The following is a 17,215-nucleotide window of genomic DNA, read 5'->3' on the forward strand; positions in this document are numbered from 1 at the left end:
CGCTATGAAAAATCCACACCCCCGAGCCACATAGCTAAGATGATCTGGCCTTGCTGGAGACAGTGCTAGGTCAATGGAAGAATTTGTTGACGTAGCCTCCTGCCTCCTGTGGGAGGTGGATGAACCACAGTGCTGGGAGAACTCCTCCTGTCCCAATAATATTTAGCTGAGTAGGGAGCATTTGGGTGAAGGATACTCTAGAGCAGTGGTTCTCAACCTTTCCAGACAACGGTACCTCTTTCAGGAGTCTGATCTCTCTTGCATACCCCAAGTTATGCACTTAAAAACTACCTGCTTACAAAATCAGACCGAAAAATACACATATCACAGCATACTGTTCCCAAAAAATTGCTTGCTTCTCCTTCCAGCTGTATGAAATTTTAGTTCGTACTGAAGAAAGAACAGGAGGACTTGTGGCACCTTAGAAACGCTCACATTTATTTGAGCATGAGCTTTCGTGAGCTACAGCTCCCTTCATGGGCTGCATCCTGTGCTGACTTTGCTAGTGCTCTGTAGCCCCTTGTAAAACTAGGCAAAGAGCTGGGTGAGTTGATGCACCCCCCGGCAGGCCTCTGTGTACAGCCCTACCCCTGCTTGAGAACCACTGCTGGCGGGGATAAAGCTGGCTTCTCGGCAACAGGGTAGATTACAGACTCTGGACCAATTCAGCAAAAATGACTGGTGGTTGCTGTGGCCCAGCTGAAAAAGGGGGCTGATTTTTGCCCCCTGCCTGAGAGCAAAAGGTTCAGGAAAGCTGCCCCCGGGACCCCCCCCCCCCCGTTTTCTCTGAGCAGGTCCATTCTGGGATGCTTTTCCCTCTTGGGCCCTAGGGCCTGGGGAATTTCCCCTCAACTCGCGATAACCGGGCTGCTGGGGGGCTCTGTGCTGCCCTCGCCTCGCCCCTCCCGGCCCCACCTCTCCCCGGGCGCGCTCCAGGGTCGCGGCGGGCTGGGGGTGGCGCATCCCCGGGGCCCGCGCGCGCTGCTGCCCCCTATCTTCAGCCGCCGCCCGGAGCCTGCGCGCTGCGGGCAGCAGCTGGCCGCCGAGCGGGCTGCGGCGCGGAGGCTCGCCGCTGCCGGAGCCATGGGCCGGGGGCGATCGCGCCGCCTGTGACCCGGGGGCCGGGATGCCGCGGCCCGAGCCCATGCCCGGCTACGGGCAGCTGCTGCAGCGCGGCTACCAGAGCCTGGCGGGGGCGGTGCGGAGCTGCACGGACTGCGGCTGGGAGCTCTCCCGGCGGACCTGGGCCGAGAACGCGTCCCTCGCCTGGAGCGAGACCCTGCTGTGCCTGCTCTGTGCCATCGGCTGGACCTGGCTGCGCAGGGCCGCCTCCGGCTGCCTCTTTCGGGTCAGTCCCCGCCCGGCGGGCTGCGCTGCACGGGGAGGGGGCGAGGGGCTGCGCTGCACGGGGGAGCTGCGCGTTGTATCTTGCTACTCACCCCCCCGCCGGGGGAAGTAATGAGATTTACGTCTTGCAAAGGGAGGGAGTGGGGGCCGGGCGGGCTGCGGGGCCTGCCTGTCACTAACCTGTCTGCTAAATGCCCCCCCCCCCCCCGGTGGCCCAAGGCTTAGTAGCCGCAATACGGGCTGACCTAGTTCAAGGGCTGGGCTGCTGGTCAGGCTCGAACTGGGTGATCAAGTGGCCGCCCAGGAAGGGAGAGGACGGGGACCGCCCCCCTGTGCAGAAGGGTCGCTCTGTTTGTGCTTATTGCACTGAAGAAATGTCATGAGATGGAAGCTGCCCCGTCTCCCCAAGGTGTGGGCCCTAGCCCAGGCGAACAGCCCCTGGCTGCCGGGTGTGTGTCAGAGGCTTTTGCTGGGCCAGGGGCGTTGACCCCACCCTTGCTGAGACTCTCAAGGCAAAAGAGATGGAAGATGCTGCGTCCTGGGTCAGGTGACAAGCCGGAGCCGTCAGAGGCACAAACCGGCACTGATGGTGAGGAGACAGTTTCCAGGGGCTGGGGGGCGTTGTCAGGGGGGGTCCTACCTGGAGACGTCTCCGCCGCGCTCTGCTTCAGCGTGGCTTGGCTCCCCCTGGGGAACTTGCTGTCTCCAGAGGCGATTTGCTGTGGGGTCAGGCAGGCTGCAGGGAGCAGCACTGTATTAATAACCATGGTCCATCCTCAGCCCAGTAACTGCTCTGGGCTCCTGTCCCCCCACCTCGCCATCGCACAGGGAGGCCTTCCTGACCGAGCCATTCGCTCGTGTCCTTGCTTGCTCTGTATTGAGTCACAGAGTGAAGCTCACCCTGGTGCCAAGACCTAGCACAAGGCCCAAAGTGCTCAAAATAAGGGTGAGGTAGGACTTCAGTAGCCTTGTGCTGCCTTTTTGTCCCTCTTCTCCCTGCTGCCCCGTTTGCCCGGAGCTAGGGTTGCCAGGTTTGGTTGGACGTATCCCTGGAGGTTTCATCACACCACATAAGCTTTAATGGAAGATTCGTCTTTAATTCCTGGGGGCTCCAGGACAATCCTGGCGGGTTGGCAACGGTACACGCAGCACCTGGCTATCTCTGGATACCACAGTGGCTAGGGGACTGGCTGGGAGACAGGACTCCTGGAGTTTAATCCCAACATGGTCACACAGTGTGATCTTGAGCAAGTCACTGAGCAACTGTCATTGTGCCTCAGTTTCCCCTCTGTAAACTGAGTGCCCCCTCCCCTTTGTAAAGTGCTTCCGGATCTGAGGGTGAAAAGTGCAGTAGGAGTGCTGTGCATTGTTGCTTAGCTGGTGCTCCATGGGTAATTGGCAGCTCGTGCTGACGATGGGGTGCCATCCCTTGGTCCCGCTTGTTGTCACCGAAGCATGAGAAGGGATGAGCAGAGAGCCAGTTCTCGTGGCTACCTCGGGATTGTGCTGCTTTGCCTTGAAATACTGCCACAGAGTTTGATGTGAGGCTGAGATGGGAAACGGAGCCGTGGGAGGGTCAGTTTCCCATCTGTGGGCAGGAGGGGGAGGAAACGGCTTTATAAAAACATCCAAAGCCTGTGTGTGGTTCACGTGCTGGAGATTTAAGGGGGAAATTGGAGGGGCTGGCTCTTCCCGAAGAGCGTTGCCATTTTTAACGAGAGTTGGGCTGCATCTTGTGGCATCTATCTGAGCTGGAGGCTGTTCAGAGGAGGGGTCGTTCAACAGTAGGTGAGTTGAGGCTTTCTCCTCCTTCGTCACTCTCAGGACTCTTCCATCTGCTGCTTGCCTTTGGGAGTAAACTCCTTCCATGCAGTCACTCCCCAGTGTAGAACCCAAGTGCAGTTGTTCCTCTTTGCCGGTTGTGTTTGTCTCTGGCAATTAATCCTTTAACGTTCTCTCAGAGACTGAAAGGCTCATCCCTGTGAAATCAATTAATTCTTTGTGTCCCAAGAATGCCGCCTTACTGAGCATTAATCATTATATGTCATAGATCTCGGCACTTGGCCTGTAACTGCTATGCACCTAAAGAGGAAGTCACTTTCTTAGCAGGAGGACTTGAAGATTGTGGCTTAAAATGCATCTTCATTTAGCTCTGGCTGTGACAGATAGCTCTGAAAAAAGCTGCTTAAAGAAACACACCTCTTCCTGTTACATGCATCACCTGGAGCACCCATTGTTTTCACTGGGCGTTTAGAGTGTGCAAGGAGTGCAGAATCTAGGTTCCCAATGTCTTTAGAGGGCTCTGGTAACATAGCATTTATTTGTAGGCCATGCCCTTGCTCCGTAATATATCAGAGAGATTGACTGGAAGAGAGGTAAAGTGGGTGGAAGGGGGAGGGACAGCGAGTGGGCTGTGGAGGATGGGGACTAGCATGGACTTTAGCTGTTGCAATTGTCAGATTTGTATCTGTATTGTCCATGTGGATTTTCCAAAGTGATCCTTGAAATGAAGATAATTATTTTGCCCGTTGCCCTCTTGGTATCCAAACTGCAATATCCAACTAGGAAGGTGGGATCGTTTCTGTCCAGGAAAGAGGTGAACTCAGTCAGCTGAGCTCTGGGAACCAGCACATGTCAAACCAATCTAACATCCTTCTTTGACAGGGTGTCAAACCTGGGGCTAGGGAAGAAGCAGTAGATGTGATCTATCTCAACTTTAGTACGGCTTTTGATACCATCTCACACGACCTTCTCATAAGCAAACTAGGAAAACATAGCCTAGACAAACTTCTTGTAGGTGCATGCACAACTGGTTGGAAAACTGTACTCAGAGAGTAGCTATCCATGGCTCACAGTCAAACTGGAAGGGCATATCAAGTGGGGTCCCCTAGGGATCTGTCCTGGGTCTGGTTCTGTCCATAAATGATTTGGATAACGGCACAGAGAGCACACTGATAAGTTTGTGGATGAAAGCAAGCTGTGAAGGGTTGCAAGGACTGGATTAGAATTAAAAATGATCTGGACAACTGGAGAAATGGGCTGAAATAGAGTGAAATTCAATAAGAACAAATGGAAGGTACTACACTTAGGAAGGAACAATCAGTTTCACAAATACAAACTGGGAAATAACTGTCTAAGGTGGAGTACTGCCGAAAAGGATCTGGGAGTTATAGTGGATCACAAGCTAAATATGAGTCAACAATGTAATATTGTTGCAAAAAAGCAAACATCGTTCTGAGATGTATTACCAGAAATGTTGAAGGCAAGACACAAGAAGTAATTCTTCTGTTCTACTCAGCACTGATAAGGCCTCAGTGGGAGTATTGTGTCCAGTTCCGGACACCAAGCTTCAGGAAAAATGTGAACAAATTAGAGAAAGTCCAGAGAGCAACAAAAATGATTAAAGGGCTAGAAAGATTGAAAAAATTGGGTTTGTTCAGTCTGGAGAAGGGAAGGTTGAGGGGCGACAGAACAGTCTGCAAGTATGTAAAAAGTTAAGAGGAGGGTGATAAATTGTCCTCGATAACCTCTGAGGACAGGACAAGAAGCAATGGCCTTAAATTGCAGCAAGAAAGGTTTAGGTTGGACATTAGGAGACACTTCCTGTCAGGGTGGTTAAACACTGGAACAAATGAGCTCGGGAGGTTGTGGAATCTCCATCATTAAACAACACCTGTCAGGGATGGTCTAGATAACACTTAGTTCTGCCTCAGTGTTGGACTGGACTAGAGGACCTCTCGAGAGCCCTTCTAGCCTGACATTCCTATGAGCGATCAGTTCGGGCGGGGTCCAGGGGACAGTTTTCTCGACCTGCGGGGCGCCCATGAGAAAGCGGGAGAGGAAATGTTTCTTGTCTGGTGTGGCGTTTCTGTAGCCTTCTGCTTCTTCTCTAGGAAATGGAAGGAATCTTCATCCTCCGTTAGTGTCAGTGGCAGGGCCTGGCTGCTGAGTGTCTCCTGGATGTGTCTGACCACAAGCAGGTCTAGTGAGATGACCAGGCCAGGCCAGGCCTAGGCCTCCTCTCTGTCCACTCTCTCTCCACCCCATACAGTCTCTTTGGTGGCCCTCACTCAGCTGGTCTGTGGAAGGCTGCTGTCCTGGTGGGGAGCAAGCCCTCCTGAGGGAGCAGCTGCTGCCAAAGGCCTGTAGGAGCTGGAGGAGTTGAGCAAAGCATCAGCCTATGCCGCACTAAGTGACATTAATTTAATAGCCCAACGGGAAGCCAGGGCTGTGCCCGTCATGCGGTTCTCTGTACCCAGCATAGGGCAAGGGTGTCCTGCCTTGATGAGGGCACTTGACACGGTGCCTGGTAGCCCATCAGGCCTGTACTAGATGCTCCTCTTGCAAGCAGGCCCAGGGGCTGTGCACGGATGTAAAGGAGGGCAGAACAGGGCTACTGTTGGCTTTGTGGCCAGTCGTGCATCGGGGGCTGGTACTAGGGTGCAATAGAAAGAAGGAGCCCTCGAGTGGTCCTTTTATTATTTTTTTTTTTTAATTAAAAAAGAACCCCACTGGTGAAGGTGGAAAACTAGCTGCTGTGAGCTAAAATCCAGGGAACATCCTGTGAGAGAACTGACCCAGGCTAAAAGCAGGCAGTATTTGGGGCACATTACCAGAGAAGGAGCGTGAGAAATCCCGGTCTGGAGAGAAAGCTTGAAGATGGGATTGAGAGACTCTCGTATTCTGGTGCTAAAACCAGAGCAGATCCTAGATAGACCCGTGGAAAGGGTGGACCCGCAAGCTCTCCTTCTGTTCCCGCTCTCTTTCAGGGGGCATGGAGCTGCTGTCTCTCAGATGAGATATAAAACCTAGGTTCCAACCACTTAGGGCTCTTAAAGGCCCCGTGGTATTTTCCACAAGAATTAGAAGTATTGACCCCTGGGTCCTGGCCAACATGAATACCTGACCCTGCCTCGCCCATTGCACCTTGTGAAGTTTGTCAGATATTCTCCTCCGAAACTGCTGTCTGGCATTTCTGTGCAGCTGCTACACGCCTTCCACCTCGTGGCCCAGATGCGGCTGGTTGATCCCCGGGTGGTTCTAAATTTGCAGAGCGCTACAACGTGCATTGCAGTGAAAGGTGCAAACAGAAAAAAGGCTTCCATGCAACTTACACAATGTGGCTTGCGAGCCTGAAAGCCTCCCTTGGTGCCGTGAATGGATGGTGGCCACCTAGGCTGGGATGCAGCATTCGCTTCTTCAGGCTCCCCGCTCTGCTGGCTTTTCTAGTGAAGTGCTTTGTGCCTCAAAGAGCCAGATTCTCCCCAGGCCCCAAAACATTCACGGGAGTGAGTTCTCAGTCCTGCTTTCCTCCTGAGGTTGCAAGGCCACTCACAGCAAACCAGCAGGCCAACCCTCCAGCAGTAGTTGCCTTGGGAGCCATGAGCAGCCTGGAGTGCTTCCTTCCTGCAGTGCCCATGAGTGTGAACTGCTCCTCGGCCCTCTCGGGGTGAAGAGAGCAGCTCTCCTGTGCCCGGACAGTGGTGCCCTCTCGCTCGTGTGCCGTAGCCGCCATGCGCAGGCCTGTGAAGCCACGAGGAGAAAGCCACAATGGGCCGTTTCTTGTGGAAGAGAATGAAGCCATTTTCCTTGGGTTCCAGGGCGGGGGCTGGGTTTCACGTGCTGTGTCAGCGTTCAGGCAGGAGCTGAGCCGTGCTGCTTGGGAGGCTAATCAGCCCCCACAGGGTGCAGGAGGGAGCTGTGCCTGGCCTCCCGAGGGTGCCCGCTCCAAAAGCTGTTCTCTTCTGTGTGCAGACGCGTGAGCGAAGGGGAAATGGCTTTTAATGATTTGTGGGAACTGTCATGATATTTCTCACTGTGTTTTCGAAAGCCTTCACAGTACTCCAAGGAGGCAGGTGAATGGTATCTCTGTTTTCCAAGTGGGGAAACTGAGGCACAGAGCAGCTCAGTGACTTGCCTAAGTCCATAGATAGTGTTGGTGTCAAGAGCAGGATGAGACCGTTGGGGGGCCTCAGGCCTGTGCTCAGACCACACCCCTCCCTAGATTGTTTAGCGAACGCCTTAGCGGGGCAGCTGGTTCAACGGGTATTATCTTCAGGTTTTGGGGACCCATTTCTCTGGGTAAAAGGGGGGTGCAGTCGTGTTTCATTTTCCTTCCGCTGACCCTGTGAGACCTGCACCAGATGCGTAGCGAGGAAACCACTCCAGTGTGCCCCAGAATTCCAATCGTCGTCCTGTGGCATGTTCCCCACAATCCTAGAAGAGAGTATCCTGGGGACCAGTGGAGCTTGGGGGATGCCCAGGCAGGGGCGTTGTAGCTTGGGATTAAGGGGCAGCAGCAGGGCATGGGGGAGGCCCAGGCCTGTAAGCAATAAGGGTGCTGTGGTAGGGCTGTGTGTGGGAGCCAAAGCCCTGGCCGCCAATGGAAACCTGTTACTCTGGTATCTTCTACCGTGGGGAAAGCAAAATCCATTGAAAGCTGCCAGTTCCCAGGACCTGAGGGCACTGGGTGCCAGGCACTCCCTTTCATTCCTCTGGAGACCTCTTTGGGCTCAGGAAAGACACAGCACAGCTGGGACTTGACTAGTCTCTGGGCTCGGTAGTATGATTCTCCTTCATTAGCAAGCCTCGATTCATAACGCATCGTTGAACATTGGTCGCAGGGCTGGGGGGACTCGGGGGCTGCCTCTTTCTAAGTTTCTTCCATGGCAGATTTGAAAGGACCCTGTCAAATCCCATCCCTCTAGCACTGGAGATGATTACGAGAGAGAGAGGGATATTTTTAATTTCCTTTTCACCCTGGAAGTTTCTGAGGCCTCAGTGAAGTCTTGATCCATTTCATGTTTCTGTTTGTTTTCACTTTCTGGTTCCCAGGGTTGGAGTATGGAGTAAGATGTGTTCCTGGAGCCGGCACTGGGGGGAATGCTGCAGAAGACCGTTTATATCCCCCCGCCCCACCCCTATTTTCAGTTTGGGGATGTGGGGGAGCAGTGAGGAGGTTCCCAAGCCAAAATCTTGCATCCAGCTTTACAGCACTGGCCCTTTAAATGCAGCCACATTACATCACTCACCAGAACCTGGGGCTCTTTCAGCCAGAGCCCGCAATGCATTGTTCCTGCTGCAGCACCCGTTGCTCAGCAACACGGGCATCGCTCTGTCATTGCTATGGCAACAGCAGCGGGCTGATGGCAGAGAGGGTGCCCCCCACCCCCGCATGCGCCCCACCCCAGAATGAAGAGAAGAAATTGGTGACTGCCTGGCGTGGCAGTGGGAGCCAGACTCCTGCTTCATCATTCGTGGGCTGGTTGGCTGCGTGCAGGACCTGCTGATGCACATCGGGGTGGGTGGCCTCAGCATGCCCGTCTAGGCTGTGGGCAGCCAGATCCGGGGCTGCCCCAGCGACCAGCATCCCCTGGTGTATTATTCAGAGGCAGTAATTTTACCCCTCCTTCTCCTGGCCTCCTCCAGCCCTTCTGCGTAGGGTCTGGACTCTGTGCAGCTCTCCGTGTTCTGCTGTGTCCCACCCTCATTCTGCTACGCATCTCACCCCAAAGCCAGCTGCTGCCTGCGATTTCACAGAGGGCTCTGTCTAGAGACAGCATGGGCAGGTCTCGGTCTGGGGTGCTCAGTTCAGGGTCAGAGTTCGCCATGCAAAAAAGCGTGGGAGTCTTCACTGGAAACAGAAGGGAGAGGAACAGCGTCTGTAGGGGGCTTGCCCCTGCTCTGGAGGTTGGATTTCCTCCTTGGCTGTAGGTGGCGATTCCACCGTACCCTCCCTGATGTGGCGACAGCCTCTTCCTTCTGAGATCCCAGAGCCAATTCTCTCTCTGCCTACTTCCCCGGCTCCATAGTGTCTGAACGCCTCAGCCTTTGATGGGTTTGTCTGCAGCCCCCCTGGGAGGTAGGACAGTGCCACTGTCCAGTTGTACCAATAGGGGAAACAGAGGCAAAGAGAGACAAGGGAGGCAGCCCAAGGGAGGCAGCCCAAGTCTCCTGCACCTCTGCCATGATGATCAGTGGGCCAGCCAAAGGAAGGAACTAGGCTCTCAGGTTCTCTGCCCAGTCCCTGCTCCATTAGCACATGGGGCCTGCTCGCGAGCTGAGCTGTCTCCAAATGGGGCTTATTTGAGCTCCCTTCTGGATTGCATTTTATGGAGCCACAAATAATTCCTGGCTTCCAGGGGTTGGGACTCCCTGCCAGTGCATTCTTCACCCTCCCTTAGTGCAGCCCCTCCCCCTGCTGCAGTGTGGTGCTTTGAGTGGGGCAGCCCTGCCCTGCATGCAGGATCTGGGGGTGGGCAGGGGCTGATGGAGGCACAGACGGAATGGCTGGGGGCGGGGGGGGGGGAGCTGCGGGATCTTGCCAGTTTCAGGCCATTCTCTGGACTTGGGTGTTGTAAAGCTGGTGCTTCCACCCCGGGAGCAACTGGTGCTGTGAACTCGTCAGCCTTCCGCGTTTGGAAGGGAGCCTTTTGCATGCATCTCTCTCCCCTGTCATGCGCAGAGAGGGGCAAGCGGCTGGGCCAGCCACCTCCACTGAACAGCTGGGGTCTTAATATAACCAAGGAGCCAAGCCACCAGCTCTGGAAATTGCTGCTCCGGGGAAGGGTATGGTTACTTGGCAGGCATTTTATTTCCCTCGGGAGCTCATCCGGTGTTTCTCCGTGGCACGCTCTGCTCAGCATGGGCCTTGGTGCATTATCCATTTGTCGGGGAGTAACCGAGCCAGACGCCTACTAGCTGTCCGCTCCCCCAGCACGCACTACCCCAGACACGCCCTTGCTCCCACTTCTCACAGGAGTGATGGTGTCTGCGACTCCAGGATCTTCCGTTTGGCCCAAGCCCCTATCAGATGTGAAGGTTCTTTTGCACACGCTGGCAGCCCATTCACAGGGCACTCAGGTCACCTTACAGCCTCACCCCCTGGGTTTCTTAGTGCAGACAGGACTCTGGATTTATTAATTTTGAATTCCCTCCCTGGTTGCAGAAGGCTGACTGGGGCCAGCCCTGCTCCTCAGGGAGTGACCCTGATGGGCATATGGAGGCTGCGTGCCTTTGGCTTTTGCTTTCTCCACTGCACAGCTCCTGCTGTGGCCAAGTCTGAGCCGGATGGAAACCTGAGCTTTCTTTTCTCCCGCTCTAGCTGCCTGCCGGGGCTCCCTTCCCACCCTCCCTCACCCTCCTGGAGCAGTGGAAGGAGCCTGAAAAGTTTGGGCAGGTTAAGTCAGGTTCTGGTCCCTGTTTTCACTCCTTTCTGGTGGAGAGCAGGGGGCTGGAAAGATTCTTTACGAATGTTCTTCCCGTCTGTTTGTTGCCAGAGAAGTTCCAGGACCATGAAGTCTGGTTTTTCCTGGTGTGGTGGAGAGTCCTGTCAGTGTCCCACCGTCACTGAGGCTACAGGGGGCATGGATATTGCACAAAGACGTCCTTTCGCCCACATGTTCATTAGGCATCTGAGTTAACGAAACCACAGTATTTGGGGCAGTCAAGCGGAAACTCCCGTCTCCATCCCGTGGTTGTGTCCCTCTCCTGTGAGCTGTGTCACTGGTTCCCACAGTGCACGGGGGGAATCCCAAACTCCTGAGCTCAGCGACACCGGGCATCTCAGGCTCTGTCCTGTGGCTTGTGTTTGGGGGGCATGAAGCTGAGCCAAGGAGCTGGCCTCAAGGACTTTTTGCTGAGTTATAAACATGGCACCCCAGCCCCTGGACCTGAGTAGCCCCCTTGTGCCCTGGGTGTGGGGACCTCTGGAGCCAGGTCTGTGTGTGCAGAGGACTGGGGGGAGCTGCAGTGAATCTCCCAGAGCTGCATCCTTGCTATGCGGCACAGTCCGGGGGTGCTGCTCTCCTCCTCCCTGAGCCCTGCATCTTGTCCCCTCTCTCCCGGCAGCCGTTCGGGGAGTGGTGTAACCTGCAGCCAAAAGACGCTGCCAAGATGCCCGAGAGCGCCTGGAAGCTGCTGTTCTACACGTTGTCCTGGTCATACAGCGCCTACCTGCTCTTCTTCACTGAGTACCCCTTCTTCCACGACCCGCCCTCCGCCTTTTATGGTACATAAGCGCCACGGAGAAGAAGCTCGGATGCTAATGCCCAGAAGGCAGGGATGGTGCCCCTGGCCTCTCTTTGCCAGAAGCTGGGAATGGGCGACAGGGGATGGGTCACTGGATGATTCTCTGGTCTGTTCATTCCCTCTGGGGCACCTGGCCCTGGCCACTGTCGGAAGACAGGACACCGGGCTAGACGGACCTTTGGTCTGACCCAGGCTGGCCGTTCTTATGTTCTTAACGGATCAGCATCTCCAATGGTCAAACAAAGGAGCCGATGTTGAGGGCAAATCCGTAGATTAAGCTCCCCAAATCACTTTCCTTGTGATGCCAATGACTTGTGAGCTCAGGAACTGTCCATGAGCGTGCACTGGCCTAGCCCGTGGGACCCTGCTCCCCTGGGCAGTGCTCCAGCGCTCTGAGCATGCTGGACTGGCTGTGGGGGCAGGTGTCCGTGCAGGGCTCACGCAGGGATCTCCGTGCTGCTCCTAGGTTGGGAGAAGGGTATGGATGTACCCACCGACATTGGCATCGCCTACTTGCTGCAGGGCAGCTTCTACGGACACTCCATCTATGCCACTGTGTACATGGACGCCTGGCGCAGGGACTCCATAGTCATGCTCATCCACCACGTGGTGACACTGATGCTCATCGTCTTCTCCTACACGTTCAGGTGAGCACCCCCCGGCCCCGTCCGGCCGCATCCCACTGCCCTCTGCCCACAGCGCGCTCGCATCTGTGCTGGGCAGCCGCTGGGCAGCCACCGGGCAATGCAACAGCCACTCCGCACCCAGCTACGGCTCACCCTGCCTCTGGGCTCCCTGAGAGGGACTCGGAGCTTGTCCCTTGCTCTGAGCTGCCCCGCAGTGCTCCAGTTGGCCCCAGTGCAACCCCCCAGCTCTAATATGGTCCACCCGGTGCCAGGCCATCCAGCACTGTCGGTCTGCATTTCCTGGAGCCTGCAGCTCCGATACACTCTGGCCCTGGCATAGGCGCACCGCCGACCCCTGACCTGATGTGCACGGCCCGACTCACAAACACACAACGCGCGCTCGGTCCCTTCTCCCGGCAGGTTCCACAACGTGGGGATTCTCGTGCTCTTCCTGCACGACATCAGCGACGTGCAGCTGGAGTTCACCAAGCTCAACGTCTACTTCAAGCACCGGGGTGGGATCTATCACCGGCTCAACGACGTCATCTCCGACCTCGGCTGCCTCACCTTCAGCATCAGCTGGTGAGCTCCTGCCCCTGCCCCGCTCCAGCCCCCATCCCCGCCCCTCCCTGGTGCCACCTTGTCATTCCCAGTGGCCCGGGTGTTTAGGTTCGCGTGGGGGACGTGGCCATGCTGTGAGCTGGCTGGGCTGGGGGGCCCCTCCTGCGGCCGTGGAGATGATGGTGATCTCACACACAGAACATGGCCACACCAGGGCAGGCGGAAGGAGGAGCTGGCTCCAGGCCCCTTCACAATCCAGCTCTGGCAGCGAGAGTGGCTCAGTGTCAAGGAGGGGAAGGGAGGGAGACGGGGTCCTGCTCCCATCACAGCCCCTCTTGGGCCAAGGCAGGGACAGGGGGACAGCCAGCCAGCAGGAAAACCTTGGTTGGAAGCCAGGGACCAGCGGCTGGTTCAAGTGCTTCATCCCAGTACTTGCCTCTTTTCTCCCTCTGTCCCCTGGCACTGCCATGCGGGGGGCAGGAGGGCAGGGACACACTGTCCGGACATAGACCCGAGGTGTGTGGAGGGGCAGACGTGCCATTGATGGGCTTGTAGCAGCAGCTTGCGGACCTTCCCCTCTGTCCCAGGACAGTCTCTTTACTGCGTCACCCCACTTAGCAGCCACCCTCAGGGTCTGAAACGCGCCTGCCGGCCACAGGTGGAAAGCCCCTCAGTGACTTCGTGAAAATCCAGCCCTCCTGCCAGGAGACAGCCAGATATGGGGCAAGGGGCTAGATCATGTTGCCTGGAAGTGTGTGTGGGGGGGGATGCTCATCCCTGGGCCCCTCTCTGGGGGGCTCCCCTCAATGCCACTCAACCCCACCCCCCCCGCCCTCTGTGTCTGTCCTGGCAGGTTCTGGTTCCGCCTCTACTGGTTCCCCCTCAAAGTCCTCTACGCCACCTGCCACTCCAGCCTGCAGTCTGTGCCCAACATCCCCTTCTACTTCTTCTTCAACGCCCTGCTCTTCGCCCTCACCCTCATGAACGTCTATTGGTTCCTGGTGAGTAGGGGCGGCTCAGGGCCCCCACACAGCCCCTGCTGCTGGGGGGCCGAGCTGGAGCCCCTGGGGGCACGTGTGGTTGGGGGGGAAGGGGAGGGATGGAAGCACAAGGTAATGCAACCCCCTCCCCCCCCAGCCTCCTCCCTGCTGGAATTCCCACCGCCTGGAGGGAGCATGAGCACTAACAGCCGCCGCGGGGCGTTTCCTGGGGCTCCGGACCCTGATGGGAAGAGCTGGAGATGGACGGGGGAGAGAGAGGCTGTCAGTGCGGGGAAGGGGGAGTGAGAGCCGGGGCAGGGACTGCTGTCTCCCAAAGGGGTCCCATCAGCCAGGCTTCCCCAGAGCCAGCAAGGCAGAGCTGGGGCTGGCGTGGGGGGAATCAGGACTAAGGCCTGGGCAGGAGGCTGTGCTTCTCCGTCCGGTCCTTACTGCATGGCTGCTGCCTGCTTCCCTCCAGCCTCCCTGTGGGCCGAGGGTCCCACAGCTCCTCCCAGCCGTTGGGGAACTGGGGACGGGGCTGGGGCAAATCTTGGAGTCTTGTGCTGGGCAAATCGATTTGGGGGTGGGGCTGCAGCTGGGGCATGATGGGTAATTTGTACTCAGAGCACTCTTCAACCCAGCTCAATTGGTTTGGAGCTGTGCCCCCCTCCCCCCCGCACACCTATTATCTTGTGCATGTGGGTGTGTGTGGGGGCCGTGTCCATTGATCCTGGCCCCAGTCTCAGCGGTGGATCTCCAGCATGGGGGTGGGAGGCGGTGTCTTTCTGGGCTCCCTTCATCTGCTGCTGGAATCTCCCGCTATGTCCCCCAGGATCCCACTCCCTCTGCTCCCCCCTCCAGGCACCGGGCTCCCAGCCTGGCATGCTCATTCCAGGAGCCCACTAGCCCAGGGAGTCGCTGCTTTCAGACCAGCCTCCGGGGACAAGCGGGGCAGCCCCCAGGGCAGAAGTTAGCTCCAGTTAGTGGGTGAGTGTGTTGGGTGGGAGGGCTGAGTAGGGACCGTAGCCAGTGGGGTCATTGCCTGGTTCCTGTCCCTCCCCAGTACATCGTCCTGTTCGTGGCCAAGGTGCTGACAGGGCAGATGCAGGAGGTGAACGACGTGCGTGAGTACGACCTGGAGGAGAGCGAGAAAACCACAGGGCCCCGGAAAGTGGGCGAACTCCAGCTGCCCAAATCCTGGAAAGAAGGGTGAGCAGGGGGCAGGCCCAGCGCCCCCCAGTGGGGAGAGGGGGCAGGGACACAGCAGCGAAGGAGGCTGGGAATGCTGCGGGTGGGTGAGGGAAATGTTCACTATGGATAAACCCCCATCGGGTCCCGGAGTCCTGGGAACAACGGGGCCTGTAAGACAAGACACTTCTCCACGTGCTGGGGGTCAGTGATGGGGCTGCAGGGGGGTGAGTCTGTGCCAGGTGAGAGCACAGGGGCTGGATCCCTGGCTACAGGCCATAAACTGGTTGCTGGTGGGGTCAGGAAGGAATCATCTGTCTGCCTGTCTGTCTATCTGGCCATCTCTCTGTCCCTTCCCATACACCTCTATCCATCCCTCCCTCCCACCAGTCGCTCATGCCTGGCCCCGCTGCATTGTAGCGGGGTTCCCCTTGCACCTGGCGTTGGTGGAATGGGCTGAGGGTCTTGTCCAGCCTGGTAGGAGGTGGCATGCCAGACATGATGGGCTGATGTGCTGGCCCCCCACCTCATTCATAGATTCATAGATTCATAGATATTTAGGTCAGAAGGGACCATTATGATCATCTAGTCTGACCTCCTGCACAATGCAGGCCACAGAATTTCACCCACCACTCCTAAAAAAGACCTCACACCTATCTCTGTGCTATTGAAGTCCTCAAATTGTAGTTTGAAGACCTCAAGGAGCAGAGAATCCTCCAGCAAGTGACCCGTGCCCCATGCTACAGAGGAAGGCGAAAAACCTCCAGGGCCTTCCAATCTGCCCTGGAGGAAAATTCCTTCCCGACCTCAAATATGGCGATCAGCTAAACCCAATCATTCCTTGGGTCACGCTCAAACCTGCGGCGTGCTCCCATCACATAGGATCGAGGCTGGGTCTACGTGGAACGGAGGGACATGTGGGTCTGAGCTGCGGGGTGACCCCAGGGAGGGGGTAAGTGATGGCCAGGAGGAGGGGCTGGTCCAAATATGGGGGCGTCATTTTCTGCGGTGGTCTCTTTCGCAGGAAACACCTGAAGAACGGGCTGATAAAGGACAAACGGTTATAAGGGAACCGCTGTTGACTGGGCAGCCTCTGGGGACTGACCCGGGGCCCTCCACAAACCCAGTGAAGGAGAGAGCCCTGTGGAGAAGGCATGCAAGACCCCAACCCCCCTCAACCTCTGCCTGGAGCTGGGGAGCAGCTGGCAGCTGACGGAAACAGTCCACTCCTCTCGGCTCGGCTCTGGCCAGGCTCCAGTTGATCCTGACGTGGTTTCTGGAGCCAGTTTGCACTGGGCACCCTGCAGGCTGTTGGACGGGTCGGCTGAGATGGGGGGTGGTTTTCCTAGTAAGGTCCAGGTCAGATATGGAACTTGCTTTCGGTTACCTGGGATCTCCCGTGCCACCCCCACCCCTTCGCCATCCTCCCTCTCTGTGATTTTCCCAGACCTGGCAAGTTGTGGGATCCCAGGCAGCTCTTGTCTCTGGAGCACTGACTGAGGCTGTGGAGCGGGTGAGGGGCTCGAAGCAGGGAGGCAAACGCCTGTGCCCCTTCGGCACCAGTGTCCCAACTGTTTGTAGCTTGCAAACAGGGAATGGCGACATACCGTTAGGGAGACGTGTTGTGCTGCTTTGAGCCCTGCTGTAAGTGCATCCGGGGGTTACTCCACAGAGCAACCCAAGCCCCTGCCTGGAACCCACCCGTGCCAGAGCCTGGAGGATTCTCCCAGGAGGTGCAGCGGGCAGCAGCCTCCTGAGGCTGATCAGACAGGCCTGCTGTCCAGCCCGCTACTCCTTTAACCCCTTAGGAGGCCAGTGCCTGGGATCAGAGAGATAAGGGACAGCTGCTCCCTCTAGGGTCTCCTGCCTTGATGAATCCTCTGGCCTGAGAAACCTTCTCTGGCTAAAACAAAGGACTCACTGAAGCCCTGAGTGATGCGGTTTTCCAGGCCGTGCCAGTTCTGAGCTTTGCATCCTGCAGGCTGGGCTGCGCTGCGTGCGTTTCCGCTCAGTGGGAAAGAAACCCTGTGGAATTTTGCACACATCCCTCCCCCTGGATCTGGACTCATCCCATCACAATACTACGGCAGTGTCGGCCCTGTGCCCGCTGCCTGCTCCTCTCTGAGGGACCTAACTCCAAGCCAGGGGGACAATAGGACACTGAAGGGAATTGCAGCTGGCCTGCCAAGGGTTAATCCAAACTGGCAGGGGGTGAGGGGCTGCTTGTTTTTCCTGTCCCTTGCTTAGATGCAAACCCCAGATATTATGCTGCATAAGCCACAAAGAGACTCCCTGGAAAGCATCTGAGACTGGGAGGTAACATAAAAACATGACCCAGGTTGTTAGAAATCCCCCAGTTCTGGCTGGGTCTGCCAGTCTCCCCCCAGCCAGCCGAACTAGACAGGACAGGAAATTAAACATCCCACCCACTGTGTGCTTCTGTTCCCTGACTTTCAGACTAGGTTTTGCATGGGGTTCAATGGG

At 56.8% G+C, this 17,215-nt stretch overlaps 1 protein-coding gene across 3 annotated transcripts; it reads left to right on the forward strand.

The window, feature by feature from the left end:
• Nucleotides 1-1,066: 1,066 nt before the first annotated feature.
• Nucleotides 1,067-17,161, forward strand: CERS1 (ceramide synthase 1). 3 transcript variants are annotated; one of them, XM_073323816.1, is made up of 7 exons: nucleotides 1,067-1,348; nucleotides 11,197-11,356; nucleotides 11,843-12,023; nucleotides 12,423-12,584; nucleotides 13,417-13,564; nucleotides 14,607-14,752; nucleotides 15,756-17,161. In XM_073323816.1, the coding sequence occupies exons 1-7, from the start codon at nucleotides 1,127-1,129 to the stop codon at nucleotides 15,796-15,798; spliced, it is 1,062 nt and encodes a 353-aa protein (XP_073179917.1). In that variant the 5' UTR covers nucleotides 1,067-1,126; the 3' UTR covers nucleotides 15,799-17,161. The 3 variants fall into 3 exon arrangements, with proteins under 3 accessions (XP_073179917.1, XP_073179918.1, XP_073179920.1); XM_073323817.1 differs by lacking the exon at nucleotides 1,067-1,348 and adding an exon at nucleotides 1,420-1,936; XM_073323819.1 differs by lacking the exon at nucleotides 1,067-1,348 and adding an exon at nucleotides 2,008-3,135.
• Nucleotides 17,162-17,215: the final 54 nt, after the last annotated feature.

The sequence above is a fragment of the Lepidochelys kempii genome, chromosome 25 (assembly GCF_965140265.1).
Source record: "Lepidochelys kempii isolate rLepKem1 chromosome 25, rLepKem1.hap2, whole genome shotgun sequence".
Taxonomy (NCBI): Eukaryota; Metazoa; Chordata; order Testudines; family Cheloniidae; genus Lepidochelys; species Lepidochelys kempii.

What these genes read in the sequence shown, in the direction of transcription:
- CERS1 (XM_073323816.1), top strand. Translation starts at nt 1,127, where the DNA reads ATGCCGCGGCCCGAGCCCATGCCCGGCTACGGGCAGCTGCTGCAGCGC. An exon ending in CCCGCCCTCCGCCTTTTATG is followed by an intron (nt 11,357 to 11,842) that starts GTACATAAGCGC and finishes TGCTGCTCCTAG; the next exon opens with GTTGGGAGAAGGGTATGGAT. An exon ending in GTCTTCTCCTACACGTTCAG is followed by an intron (nt 12,024 to 12,422) that starts GTGAGCACCCCC and finishes TTCTCCCGGCAG; the next exon opens with GTTCCACAACGTGGGGATTC.